Source organism: Sarcophilus harrisii, chromosome 4 (genome assembly GCF_902635505.1).
Source record: "Sarcophilus harrisii chromosome 4, mSarHar1.11, whole genome shotgun sequence".
Classification (NCBI taxonomy): Eukaryota; Metazoa; Chordata; class Mammalia; order Dasyuromorphia; family Dasyuridae; genus Sarcophilus; species Sarcophilus harrisii.
In genome coordinates, this window is record NC_045429.1 from 438,150,744 (window position 1) to 438,164,562 (window position 13,819).

The following is a 13,819-nucleotide window of genomic DNA, read 5'->3' on the forward strand; positions in this document are numbered from 1 at the left end:
AGAACATAATTAATTCAAAACAAAGGCATTTAATGACTAGATTTTTAAAAATTGCATTAGAGGATCTCTCCCCCATCCCTATAAATTTAAGGATAACTTCCCCACAAACATAGACACTCTCCCATTAGATAGTGAGCAAATGCTGGCTAGATCCTCGTATCCTATTAGATGGTATGGACCGTCCCATGGATCTGGGCCAGGACCAGGACCAGACCAGGACCAGGACGAGATGAGGATTGACTGGCTCTTCACACCAGGGCCCTTTTGCCCTGAGAGATCTCAGAGTTGAGGGGACTAACTCCCTACTCTCCCCCCTTCTCCCTACTTCCCCCAGTTCCAGGATGGCCTCTGATCCTGGTAGGGAGAGTCGGGGGGAGAAGGGCAAATGCTAAGATGCCCAGCCTGGATGCACACCGCTATTTGGATACCTCCATTCATTGAACTTGAGTTTGAATGAAAGAAAGAATGGAATTATTTTGCTCTTCTCCACCCCTGCTCCTTGTCCCCAGGTGGATTATCAGTCTCATTTATCTTGTTAAATGTTCCTTTCTGTTTCTTGTTGACATTATCACCTGATCTAACTGTGGATTTCAACAACATCTCCATTTAATAAATGCAGAATTCTCCTATAGCCCAGCAGCATCTGGAAGGGCAGACATTATTTATTTTTAAAGCAGAGCAACTCATTCCTTTTCCAAGTTACTCCAGATTAATATCAGACTCCAATAAAGTCTTGCTTAAACAAGTGCTAGACCCTGGTCTGAGAGGTCAGACTATTGACTGGCAGTATGGAAAACAATGATAAGCAGAAGAGTAGGACAGACAAAGTAGAGAGCTGTTCATCTTTCCTAAATCAATGCAGCTTCATCTTTTTAAAAAGGTTTTTGCAGTTGATTGGATCATGCAGAGGCCATTAGAACTGGAAGATATTTTTGAGATCAAGTTCAATCCCCTCATTTTATTTTAATTTAAAAAATAATTACAATCCACCCTGTCTTCCTTCTCCTTCTTCCACTTACCTCCCAGGGAACAAAAAAAAAAAAACAACTCTTATGACAGATGTGTATAGAGAAGTAAAATTAATTGGCCATGTCTAAAAAAAATGTTGCATTCTGCTTGGTCCATTAGAGAAGTGATAAGGCTCACAGGTACACTGAGATGACAGAGAAATGTTGGGAGGCAGGTAGTCTTGTTTAATTACTATTCCACTGGAATTATGGCTGGTTATTCAGAATTCCTAAGCCTTTCAAAGTTGGGTCTGTAATATTATTGTTATTATATAAATTATTCTTTTGGTTCTGCTCACTTCAATTTTGTATTTTTTTGTATTAATTTATAAAAAATTTCCCCAGATTTTTTAACCATCATTATTTCTTTTTTTTAATTAAAAAAAACAGAATAAGAAAAAAGAAAAACAGAAAAGGAATATGAAACAAAACAAAAAGGAGCATTGTCAAGTGCCCTGCAGAACATCAGGGAGGATTCAAAATATGTAACCACAATTGCTAAATCAAGAAAGTATATGTATATATATATATATATATATATACATACATATATATACACATACATATGTGCATATATGTGTGTATATATATATTAGTAGAAGAAATTATATTCATGTATCCATCTTTTCTTTACTTCCTTATAAATTATTATTTTGTTCTCTGCTGCACACCTTTTTTACTTTATTTTTTTCCCCTTTGATCCTTCAAGCAGCCTATAGTAAAGAAAGGACATATTTGTGTATACATTCATAGATACATACATATATACACACACCCTCCCTGACTCTTTACTTTAATTCTGCTTCTAACCTGCCTTGCTATTAATTACTTAATCTCCCCCCACTCATGGATTCCTCCCTTGTCTTCTTCCCTCGTTCTCTGCTTCCCTGTTTGCCATCCCTCTCCCCTTATTTCTTTACAGATTTTGGAGGATGCTACTCCCTTCATGGCATTTCTATATTGTTACCTATATAACTCGTTCCCGACGTGAGTAGGTTTTCAGAACTATGAGCCCTTCTCCCCCCTCTAATGCCTCTGTTTATTCTTTTTCTGTACCTCATTTGTATGGCATAATTATTATTTTTATCTTTACTTTGCTGCAATTTTTCTTTTGAGCTGCCCTATTGTTGATGTCAATGTTAAACATATGGTTTGCATTTCCTGTGTTAAAAAACATAAATATAAACAATTTGTCCAAGTTGAGTTACTTGAAATTGATTTATTGATTCTATTAAGTTCAGTTTTGGTTGATAGAAAGTCTTGAAAATCTACAAGTTTGTTGAATGTTCATTTTTTCTTGTTCAATATTATAGATAATTTTGCTGGATTCTTTTGTCAATAGATATGATTCCAGGACCTGTGGTCCTGGATAAGTCCAGTACAATTCTAATTTTGGCTCCAGCATATTTGAATTGATTTTTTTCTTATTTCTTGCAAAATTTTCTTTTTGATCTGGAGGTTTCGAAATTTGGCGATAATGTTCCTATGTGTTTTCCACACAGGATCTCATTGAGGTAATGATCCATAGATTTTTTTTTTCCATTTCTACTTTCCCCTCATGTTCTATCACTACAGGACAATTTTCTTTCTTTTTTTTTTTAAACAAATTTTTTTTCTGAAGCAATTGGGATTAAGTGACTTGCCCAGAATCACACAGCTAGGAAGTATTAAGTGTCTGAGGTCAAATTTGAACTCAGGTCCTCCTGACTTCAGGGATGATGCTCTGTACACTGTGCCATCTAGCTGACCCCCAGGAAATTTTCTTAGATTATTTCTTGCATTATTGTTTCAAGGTCCATTTTTTGGTTATAATTTTCAGACCTTCCAATTATTTTTATGTTTTCTCTACTTGATTTGTTCTTCAGATCCATAATTTTTATAAGATATTTCACATTCTGTTCTATTTTTTCATTCTTTATAATCTTTTGTTATTTCTTGTTCTCTCGCTGCTTCATTGGCTTCCCCTCGCCCAAGTCTAATAAGTGTTATTTTCATCTTTGAGACTCTGTATCTTCTTTTCTAGTTGGTTAACTTTTTTTTCATAATCTTCTTGTTTTTTTTGGATGGTTTTCATTTAGTTATTTATTTGCATTAGTTTTTACTCAATGTCTCATTTGATTTTTCAGTTTCTTTTTTAAGTTCTATGAATTTTTTCTGGGCAGGGAGTCATTTCACATTATTCTTTGGGTTTCTTTTTATTATTTCAGTGTGCTCCTCTGAATATGAATCCTGTATTCCCTGTTCCCATAGAAAGTTTCTCTGGTGGGTTGTTTCTTCTTTGCTAGTTCATTTAAAAAAAAATAAGAAGCATTAATATAAGCATCTCTAATCCTGGGGTAGAGGATGGATACCTCTAGCTTTACCTCAGCTCTTCCCTATAACCAGGAACCCCAAACCAAGAGCTCACCCCTCCAGCAAGTGCTCACAGCCAGCTGTGTCCCTGCCCCCTTGCCTCTGCATTCACCTGCGGTTCCTTCTTGCCCAGAGCCCTGTCACTGTAGCACAGCGGGGGCTGACATGTCTAATCAGCCAAGATTCCCTCAGTCTTCTGGGACTTCTTGGGGACTCGGACCCCAACTCCACAAAATCAGGGAAGTGAAAGTCTCTAGTTCTTGCTGCAGTTCCAGCCTAAACAGCTTGCCCTGGGGCTCCCCATTTGGTATTTCTAAGGAGCTAACCCCCAAGTGTTTGCACTTCCCTCGGATTAATCCCAGGCCCAAATCTTTCTTCAGACCTTCTGGGTTGTATGTAGAGGACCCCGGTTCTTCCTGATTTTTCACCAGTCTATGTTCGCCCTGATAGGCAAATGTGACCTATTTGTGGGGGAAATCTGAGGAGCTTGAAATTTACCAACCTGGATTCCCAGAATCCTCCCCTCCATCATTATTTCTTAAAACACAACAGTATTCCCTCACATTTACAGAATGAAACTTGTTCAGCCATTCCTTAATTGATAGGTACTCCCTTAGTTTCAGTTCTTTACTATGACATAAAGAGATGTATAAATATTTTTGTATATGCATATCCTTTTCTTCTTTCTTTGCTGCCTTTGTGAGGTAGTATTTGTAAAACACTTAGCATATAACATGCCCTACGTAAATGCTAGCTCAATTATAATTATAGAGTAATAGTGGTATCGCGGGGTCAGAGGATATGTGCAGTTTGAGAACTTTTGGGGGCATTTTTCCAAATTGTTTTCCAGAATGACTGCACCAATTCTCAGCTCCACCGATAGTGTATGAATGTACCTGTTTGTCCACAGCCCCTCCAGAATTTGCTATTTTCCCTTTTTTGGTCATCTTTGCCAGTCCCCTTTCTTTTACAGAGAACAAAAATGAGACCCTGAGAAGGAAGTGATTTGTTAAAAATCATCTAAATCATAAAAAATTTGTTAAAAATCAGTTAATCAGTAATGGAGTCCGGATTGAAATCGAATTCTTCTGATTTCACTGAGCCACATTATATTCTCTAGGCTATGAATTCCCATAATATCAGACATTCACTTTTTAGTATAAAATTGCTTTCCAAAACCAGATGGAAATCGTTTTTATTGCACCAAAGGTCATAGGTTTAAAATTGAAGTCCTAGACCCTCCTTTTACAGATGAGAAAACTGAGGCTCAGAGACAGGAATGATTTTTTCAACAGGACATGGCTAGAAAATAGCCAGCAGAGATTTGAATACAGATTCTTTGCCTCCAAGGGCCACTGGGTGGTGCCATCGTGCACAGAGTCTGGAGTCAGGAATTCTCTTCTTGAGTTCAAAACTGGCCTCAGACACTTATTAGTTGTGTGATCCCGGGCAAATAACCTGTTTGCCTCAGTTTCCTCATCTGTAAAATGAACTGGAGAAGGAAATGGCAATCCGCTCCAGCATTTTGGCCTAGAAAGCCCCAAATGGAGTCATGAAGGTTTGGTCCTGTCTGAAAATGACTAAATAAATCCAAGACCATCTTCTGCACTTTCTGCTGCTCTCCTTGATGCACCTGGGAAATGACTGCCTCTTGACATGGAGATAGAAACCAAGTCCTCAATGTGTGGAGGGTAGCCCTGAATGGAAAGTCTTTTCCCTTGATCCGGCGGAAGCCACTTAAGCTGGAGAGTGTGCAGGGTGAGGAGATGCTTAGCATGCAGCTCATTCTCCATGCCCGGGCTCTGCCTGGGCAGGAGGGGCTGCTGAAGGGAACTGGCTGGTCCTTGGGGAGTCTGCCTGCTGTGCCGCTGCACTGGGGGGAGAGGAGAAATCTTGTTCTTGATAACATTTCCAGTCGATCAATAAAGCCCAGAAGAGAGCAACAGTAATGAGGGCAAGGGGCAGGACTCTACATTTCCCCAGGAGGAGGTCTGGCTGGGAGACTGGAGCGAGAGAGTATAACCTTCCACCACCCCTCCCCCCTGTCCTTGCCCTTCACTTGGCCTGGAATTTTCCTCCAATCCTTTATTTTTTTAACCTTGATCACAGAACAGTAGAGAGGGGCCTGAGCTCCCCTCTGTGGGTCTGAGCTCCCTGGGAGGTATTTGAAGTCTGGGACATTGTGTACTGAGAGCTTCAGACACAGTGAAACCTTGGCCTCTGTCTCCCCAAGAGCTTGTTCTGTGCCCTAATGAGCAGGAGTAGGGAGGGTCAGTCTTTATTCTCTTTCTTTTGTGTTTCAAAAAGTAATAGTTTTTCCTTAGAAACTGAATCAGGGACAGAGGGAGGAAGGAGGATGGAAGAAGAAAAAGGAGTAAGGAAGAATGGAAGGAAAAAGGAAAGGGAGGGAGGAAGGAAGGAAGAAAGAGAGGAGAATAAGGAGTTTCTAAGAGATTGTTTTATCCCTTTGTGCAATCATTCTATGTGAAGGATCATCAGATTGGGAGCTGGGAGGGGCCCCTGATACCATGACCAGTTCCTTTACATTCCAGAAGAGGAAGGTGAGACCTAAAAAAGGGAACAGACTTGGCCAAGGTCAAACAAGTAGGAAGTGGTAGAGGTAGAATCTGCATCCAGGTTCTTGGCCCCCAAATCTAGATTTCCATAATAGAACCCCTAGAAGCCACAGGGTCATTAGTCTAGGAACCAGCCTGGGTTCAGTTTTAGGACACATTTTAGAAAATATATATGAAATATGTATAATTAACATACAGAGTCTAGCTAACCCACCCTTCCCATTTTATAAAGGAGGAAACTGAGGCAGAGGTGATTGCCCAAGATCACACAGCTAGTATCAGCGGCTAGATTTAAACCCCAAGCCCTACACGGGCTTCTTTTGCAGGTAATTTTCACATACCCTTTCAGCACCCTGGCCAGGGCTCCAGACCCAGAGCAGTGAGTGCCCCCCTTAGGTACCTGTATACAGAATGAAGATCCTTCCAGGGCAGGTCCGGGCACCCAGAACATTCTCCTTTCCAGCCCTGCTGCTCCTGCTCTGAGGTTATTCGTATTTTCAGCATGCCTCAGGAGTGGCAGTTTGGGAGCCGAGAAAGCTTCCGGGGTTTCTGACCTCCTCGGCTGGCTACGCTCAGTTGCTAGGTGGGTGCTGTCCAGGGCTCTGCCCTTTGCCTTCCCATGTTAACCTGCCCCTTCGTTTGAGTCTGATGGATCCCTGCAAAGCCCCGTCCCTCACTCCTTTGTGTCGATTTCTTTTAAACATGATCTATCTATTGAACTTCCTAGACTGGAACCGGGAGGAAAGTCTAAAGCTATAAGGGGAAAAGTCACCATTTTCTTATTGATCTGAGATTGAATAGAGAGTTAGATACTATATAAACTGTAGCAAATTATGTTTTAGCCGGCCGGTGCTTCTGATGAGTCCCTGCTTCTCCTGAATAGTCCTCCCCCAGCACATGGGAAGGAGAAAATGGACGCCAGCAGGGAGTGGCAAGTGGAGTGGCCACTGATGGTTGTGGTTTGCTTGGGCAGTATCAGGGACCCACTCCCCGAGAGGGAGGACTCCCCACCACCCTCCTGGGTCGGTTAGCAAACATTTAAGTGCCTCATACGGGCCAGACACTGTGACAACCAGAGAGAACACTGGCCCTCAAGTCAGGAAGACCTTGGATACTAATAAGTAGACCGGATAAGTCACTTAATCTCTAAACGCCTCAGTTTCTTGATCTCTAAAATGGGGATAATCATAATTCCCACTTTCCAGGGTAGTTTTAAGTGAGGATCAAATGAAATAATATTTGTACTTTGCAAACCTCAAAGAACTTAAAAGTATTATTGCTATTATTATTATTATTTTTACTACTACTAATAGAGAAAACAGCATGAAAACAACTATGTATCTCTAAGATATATTGAGTGTAAGGGGGGGGGGAATCTTCGACCTTCAGAAGCCACTTTCATCTTACAGATGAGAAAATTGAGGCTTGTGAATTCATAGGTATTGATATTCCATTCAAGGTACGGCTCACCACCCTCTTTGTGACTTAAATTGTCTTTGAAAGTTTTCAGGACTGGATAATTTGTCATTCTGTGAGCCATCTGCTGATGAATCTTCCTGAACTCCTGTAGCCGGGTACTTGGATGATGGTCAGAGGGACAAATATATCTCTGACACACATCTCTGAGCTTATGCTCTTAGATAAGACTTGTTACAAAGCTAAGATTTTGAACTTGATTCTTTGGATCAGAAGAAGCCATGGATAGTTTGTGAGCAGGGGAGTGATAAAAGCCTGTGATGGTGTGGGGGGTGGATTGGCTGGAGACAAGGACATCCCTTGGGAGTTGGTGACAGTAGTGTCAGCGTTCAGTTATGGTGCAGGGCAACTCCTAAAATCTTGACTTTCCCACTCACTGCCAAGAACCTTCAGCAAGTCAACCCCCTGGCCCTCAGTTACCTCATTTAGTTGTAAGCCCAGTCCATTGCTTCTCTTTCTCTATTTTATGCAATTAAGCATCTAGAGAGAGAAAAGTTCCCCTAATAACCACCTTGGCTGCAGCCCACAAACGTTGGTATGTTGTCTCATTATTGTCATCCTCTTGGATGAAGTTATTGATCGTGTCTCTGATTTGTTGTTTCACCCATTCGTTCTTGAGGGTTAAATTATTTAATTTCCAATTAATTTTTGGTCTGTTTTCTCCTGGCTCAATGACTTCATTTAGAAAATCAAAGTGTTGGGCTCAGTTAGACTCTAAAATCCCTTCTAGGAAGGAAGAAAATAAGCATTTACCAAGCTTACTTCTACGTGCCAGACATTGGGATAAGTTAGACTTTACAAATATAATTTCATTTGATCCCTACGGCATCCCTGAAAGTGTGGTGCTTTTATAAGCTCGTTTTACAGTAGAGAAAACTGAGGCAGACAAGGATGACTTGCCCAGGTCTTTCTGAGTTCAGTCCCAGTACTCAATCCATTGTTCCACCTTGCTGCCTCTGAAGCTACGAACCTCCACATGCTCCAGAAAGCTTAGTGCGTTTCAAAAAATCTCATGAAAATGGTACTGAAATGAGAGTAAGGAAATCCGGGGTTTAGTTCTAGTTGTCAGTTCCCCTGAGGAGATGAAACTAGTCTCTTCCACCTCGGACATTCTGCTTTTCTTGGATCGGCTTTTGCGCTTCTAGCAGCAAAGGGAGGAACTTAGAGGAAGGCGAGGGCCAGACTTGGAGTGGGGCTCTGGGATTCTATTTTCTTACTGCCTTGGAAGGCAGAGGAAGGGCAGAGGGTCGGCTGTACTGCCTGACCCACAGCCTGCACTGGTGGGACTTAGTGGCGGTGGGCAGTGGCTCGCAGGGCCACGTGCCACTGACACGGACCCTTCTTCTTGGTGGCATCGTACCCAGCCACAGAAACACTGCAGAAGAGATGGCCCCGGCTCCTTGTCCCCAACACGGGCTCAGTTCCCTTTCTCAGCACAAAATCTGATATTGAATTCTTAGAGCAAATCCGTTATTAGACAGATCATAACAGCTAGAAGATCCAGTTTTATCCAGAGGAAAAGCATGACCTGTGAATTTTGACTAAATCATCCCTGCTGATGTGCTAAGCCATGGCAGAGATGAGGTCTTATCAGTCCCTTGCTGGGCTCCTTCTCCTGCGTCCACATCCTTGCCAGTCCTGCTTTCCCCAGGAAAAAGGATCAGATGCTCCCAGTGGACACTGTTACATACACCTGTAGAGAGGAGGTCGGGGGGGGGGGGGGGGGGGGGGGGGGGGGGAAGAAGGACGAACCTTTGCTGCTGCTGCAGCTCCAGGGAGGAGGAACGCCAGGAGCTTTCCGGTGTGGCACAGAGAGCAATGGGTGTGGATTTATGAGAAAGTATCTCTAGTATGGAGCCCTGCCTTCCCCTACCCCAGCATGGAATCCCAGGTCACTGCTTCCCCTCCCACAGTCCTCAGGACAGGGAGCCTGCAGGCAAGTCCCCCCCCCCCTTCCCTCCCCTGCTCTCAGAATCGGGTCTATGACATTTCACTCCTGGGGGAGCTCACAGGTTAAATGACTGATTCCTGGGCCCCTGGAGAGCCAGGATTGCTGGGACAAGTGACTCCCTCTCTTTTGGAGCGAGCGGCTCAGGGCTCAGCAGACAGAGGAGCCTGGGGGATGTTTCCTGGGAGCTGGGAGAGGGCACTTTTTCTTTCTTCCTCTTCTCTTTGGCAGAGTAGCCGTGTGATATTAAGCCACTTTCCTGAGAGGAAAGGAGCCTAGCGGATATCACAAGTTAACTATAAATCCTACTTGCAACCTGATCATGGTTCTCACTCAGGCTGGGGTAGCCAAATAAGCCCTGATCATAGGCAGAAGTTCTGGGTTCAGATCTCAACTTCTCCAATTAGTCCTTTTGTAAAATTGACATTATAGGACTTATCTGGCTTAAGGAAAGGCACCAAATAGGGATGGGGGAGAGCCCTAGATTTGGATCCAGACTCTGTAGCAGAGTTACACGAGCAAGTCACTTTGTTGGAAACAAAACCTTAAAGTGGAAAGGTGTGTGTGTGTGTGTGTGTAGTCCAAGAATCTGGATCAAATCCCAGCTCTGCCATTTAGTACTTCTGTGACCTTAGTCAATGGGTCTTGCCTCTCTGGGTCTCAGTTTCCTTATCTGTAAAATGGGAAGTCAGATTGGATGACTCTGGGCCCTTAAAATCCTTTGGCATTTGGCTCCTGGCGTATTACATGTCATACTTTTTCACATGCTCTGCTTCCCAGCCAGACTAACCTATTTAGTTTACATGTTGTTCCATCTCCCTCTTCCAGGTCTTTGCACACACTATCCCCTATGCCCAGAAGGCACTTCTTCCTCCTCTCTGCTGCTCTAACTTGCTTCAAACCCAACTGAAGTCCCTTTCCTCTGCCAGGATTTCCCTAATGCCCCCCACCAGTCTGCTGTTGTTTTCTGTCAGTTTTTGTGTTTACTTAGATGAGTACATGCTGGTTCTCCACATGGAATGTAAACTCCCTGAGGGCAGGTGTTGTTTCATTTCTGTGTCTCCAGCAGCAGCTTGATATCTCCCCATCCTTTGGTCCCACAATTTCATTGGGGTAGGGAACTTCCAGGGAGGAAATTCCCTCTACCAGTGCAGATTGCCACTTTTTCTATAGAAAATTTCTATAGACCTGTGAGAGGTCACAGGATTGAGCACTAGAAGATACTTTAGGCTTAATGCAATCTCCCCCCCCCCCATTTTATGGATGAGAGAGGGAAGGGACTTGTTCAAGGTCACCCAGGTAGCAAATATCAGAGATAAAATTTGAACCCATGTCCTCTGACTCTAGAACTACTCCATTGGTCAAAGGAAACACAATCATTATGTGTCAGAGGCAAGCTTTGGCTCCAGGCCTTTTCATCTCCAAGGCTAGCTCTTCTTCCACTAGGCCAGGGGTCCTCAAACTACGGCCGGCGGGCCAGATGCGGCAGCTGAGGACCATTATCCCCCTCACCCAGGGCTATGAAGTTTCTTTATTTAAAGGCCCCCAAAACAAAGTTTTTGTTTTTACTATAGTCCAGCCCTCTAACAGTCTGAGGGACAGTGAACTGACCCCTATTTAAAAAGTTTGAGGACCCCTGCACTAGGCCATAAAGCCTGATCCATAGTAGGCCCTAAATAGATGCTCATTCATTGATTAAATGGTTTCCCACTTTGTCAAAAGAAGTTGACCGGGCCCAAGTGGCCCAACCAAAAATAATATATATTTATATATAAGAAAATATTTTAAAAAGAAAAAATGAGCAAAAATACAATACAACACAGATACTGCTAATTTGTGGTTTTCTAAGTCAATAAGTGGCCCACAGAGATCCATTTCTATTTGACTTTGACACCAGTGGTCTAGATGATCTCTGAGGTCCCTTCCGGCTGCCCATTAGAGTCTTGTGGTTGAGGTCATCAATTTGAAAGTCCTTCAGTATCAGAGAGCGCCCAGCTTTCCAGAACAAGGGTGATCTTTGTGGGCATTACGTGGTGGTGTTATTATTAATAAGTCAACCAGAGATCTCCCATCCCTACCCCACAGGGTCCAAAGCGATTCTCTGAGGAGACTGAGAGTCCAGAAAGTATTTACATTACACTATCTTCTCTCCCTCCCTTCTTCTCTCTCTGTCTCTTTCCCACTTCTCTCTCCTCCTCCTCCTCTTCTGTTCTTCTCTTCCTCCTCTTCTTCCTCCTCTTTTCTTCTTTTCTCTCTCTGTCTCTCTTTCTCTCTCTCTCCTCTCTTTCTCTTCTTCCCTCCCTCTCTTTCTCTCTTCTCTCTCATAGAAAGTCTGCACCAAATGTGGGATTGAGACATCCAGCAGTCAGAAGCGGACTCTGTGGTTGTGTAAGATATGCAGTGAGCAGAGAGAGGTAGAGTATCCAGGGGTCTGGGGGACAGGGGCTGCCTCTTGGCCATGGGGGGGTATCTCTGGGGGGCCCTGGCCAGATGAAGGGTGGGGGAGGGCTGACTGGGATGGGGCTGGGCTTTGTCTCAGGTATTTAATAGGGGACTTGGGTTGGGGGTGGGTGGGAGAATCTGTACCATCCGTTTAGTTTCCTCATCTGTAAAATGGGGATAATAATAACAGCACTTAGTGAGGAAGCTTGATGGCACAGTGGGTAAGCACCTGCCCCGAAGGACCTGGCTTCAAATCTGGCCTCAAACCCTTGTTCCTTACCAGCTGTGCGACCCCCATTACCTCACCAAAAAAAGAGAGAATAGTAGCGTGTCTCCCAAGAGTGTTGTGAACATTCAGTGAGATAATATTTGTAAAGCAAGTTGCAAACCTCAAAACTTTCATGTAAACACTGGCTGCTGTTGTTATTGTGGCTCTCTCTGTGTTCCACTATGGTGTTCTCCATTCTCCCTCCCCCATAACTCATAGGCAGGTGGCTTGGGGGCTGAAACAACAAGACTGCACTCGGGGACTCCGAAGCCTGAGGCAGCCTCTCTGAGGCCGGCGGGGAGTCAGGGAGAGCAGCTGGACCTCAGCCCTATGAACTGTGCCTCAGTGCCCTCAGCTGTAAAAAAGGGGGTAATAACAGCAGCTGCTGCCTAAGAGTCTTGTGAGAATCAAATGAGATGAGGTTGTAAAGCTTTTAGCACAGTGCCTGGAACATAGGAGGTGCTTAATAAATGCTTGTTTTGTTTCCTTCCTTAGTTTCCTCCCTCTTTCCTTCTTTCCTTTATTCCTTCCCTTTGCTCCCCAGTCTCTCTTTTCCTCCTTCCCTTCCTCTTTTCCTTCTTCCCTTCCTTCCTCCCTTCTTTCCTCTGTTTCTCTCTCCTTTTCTTCCTCTCTCCTTCTTTCTTCCCTCCCTCCCTTCCTCTTTATCCTCCCTCCTCATTCCTTTCCTTCCTCCCTCCCATCCTTCCTTCCTTCCTTCTTCTCTTCCTTCCCTCCTCCCTTCCTCCTTCCTTCTTTCCTCCCTTCCTTTCTCCCTTCCTTTCTTCCCTCCCTCCCTCTTCTCCCTCCCTCCTTCCTCCTCTCCTCCCTCCTTCTCTCCCTTCCTTCCTTCCTTCCTTCCTTCCTTCCTTCCTTCCTTCCTTCTTCTCTTCCCTCCCTCCTTCCTTCCTTTTCTCCCTCTTTCCCTCCCTCCTTTCTTCTCTCCCTCCCTCCTTCCTCCTCTCCTCCCTCCTTCTCTCCCTTCCTTCCTCCCTTCCTTCCTTCTCTCCCTCCCTCCCTCCTTCTCTCCTTCCTTCCTTCCTTCCTTCCTTCCTTCCTTCTCTCTCTCTCTCTCTCTCTCTCTCTCTCTCTCTCTCTCTCCTTTTTTCCTTTCTTCCTTCCCTTCCTTCTTCTTCTCCCCCCTTCCTCCTCCTTTCCTTCCTATACCACTCAAATCGCTCGGTAGACTCCTCCACCCCAGGAGACCTGGCCTTTTGCGAAGTACAAAGTTGTCACATCCTCTTCATGGCTCTAGCTGAGAAAATAACATTAATGATGCAATTATGTGACACTTTAGAATCTCGGAGCCTGCCCCCACACATTTTCCTTTTTTGAAACAGTCGTCAGGGAATGATATGAAGAGTCTGGGGTGTTTTATCTTTGGGCCCCTAGCACATAGTGGACACTTAAACACTTGTTGGTTGATTGAATTGTTGATCGGACTAGGTGATCTCTAAGCCCCTTTTGCTCTGGCTTCTGTGAGTAAATAAGCCAAACTCAGAGATTAATTGAATTGTCCAGAATAATATAGTGGATCAGTAGTCAGAACCCTAAAGCCTCTTTATTTTACCTAAAATAACATTTTTGGATTTTACATCACTTTCATTTTCAAATCTATTCTCCTCTCTTCCCCAATTTCACTTCTGTTCATAGGGAACCTTGCAAAGTCCCATCACTTTGACTCCCAACAATCTCCCAGTCTTACTCCTACTGCATTGCTATAAGTATCCTGGCTCTGCAGTCAGCCTTGGAA

The 13,819-nt window shown here is 43.9% G+C and overlaps 1 protein-coding gene across 2 annotated transcripts in view; it reads left to right on the plus strand.

Annotated features, from left to right (window-relative positions):
* RPH3AL (rabphilin 3A like (without C2 domains)) overlaps window positions 1-13,819 on the plus strand; it is a 163,495-nt gene that overhangs the window by 63,118 nt on the left and 86,558 nt on the right. The window contains exon 5 of one of the 2 annotated variants that reach the window (XM_012549845.3): window positions 11,687-11,773. The exons of the other annotated variant lie outside the window; for it this stretch is intronic. Within the exon in view, the coding sequence (XP_012405299.1) occupies window positions 11,687-11,773 (87 nt within the window). The remainder of the gene's footprint in view (window positions 1-11,686; window positions 11,774-13,819) is intronic. 2 annotated transcript variants of the gene reach the window in all.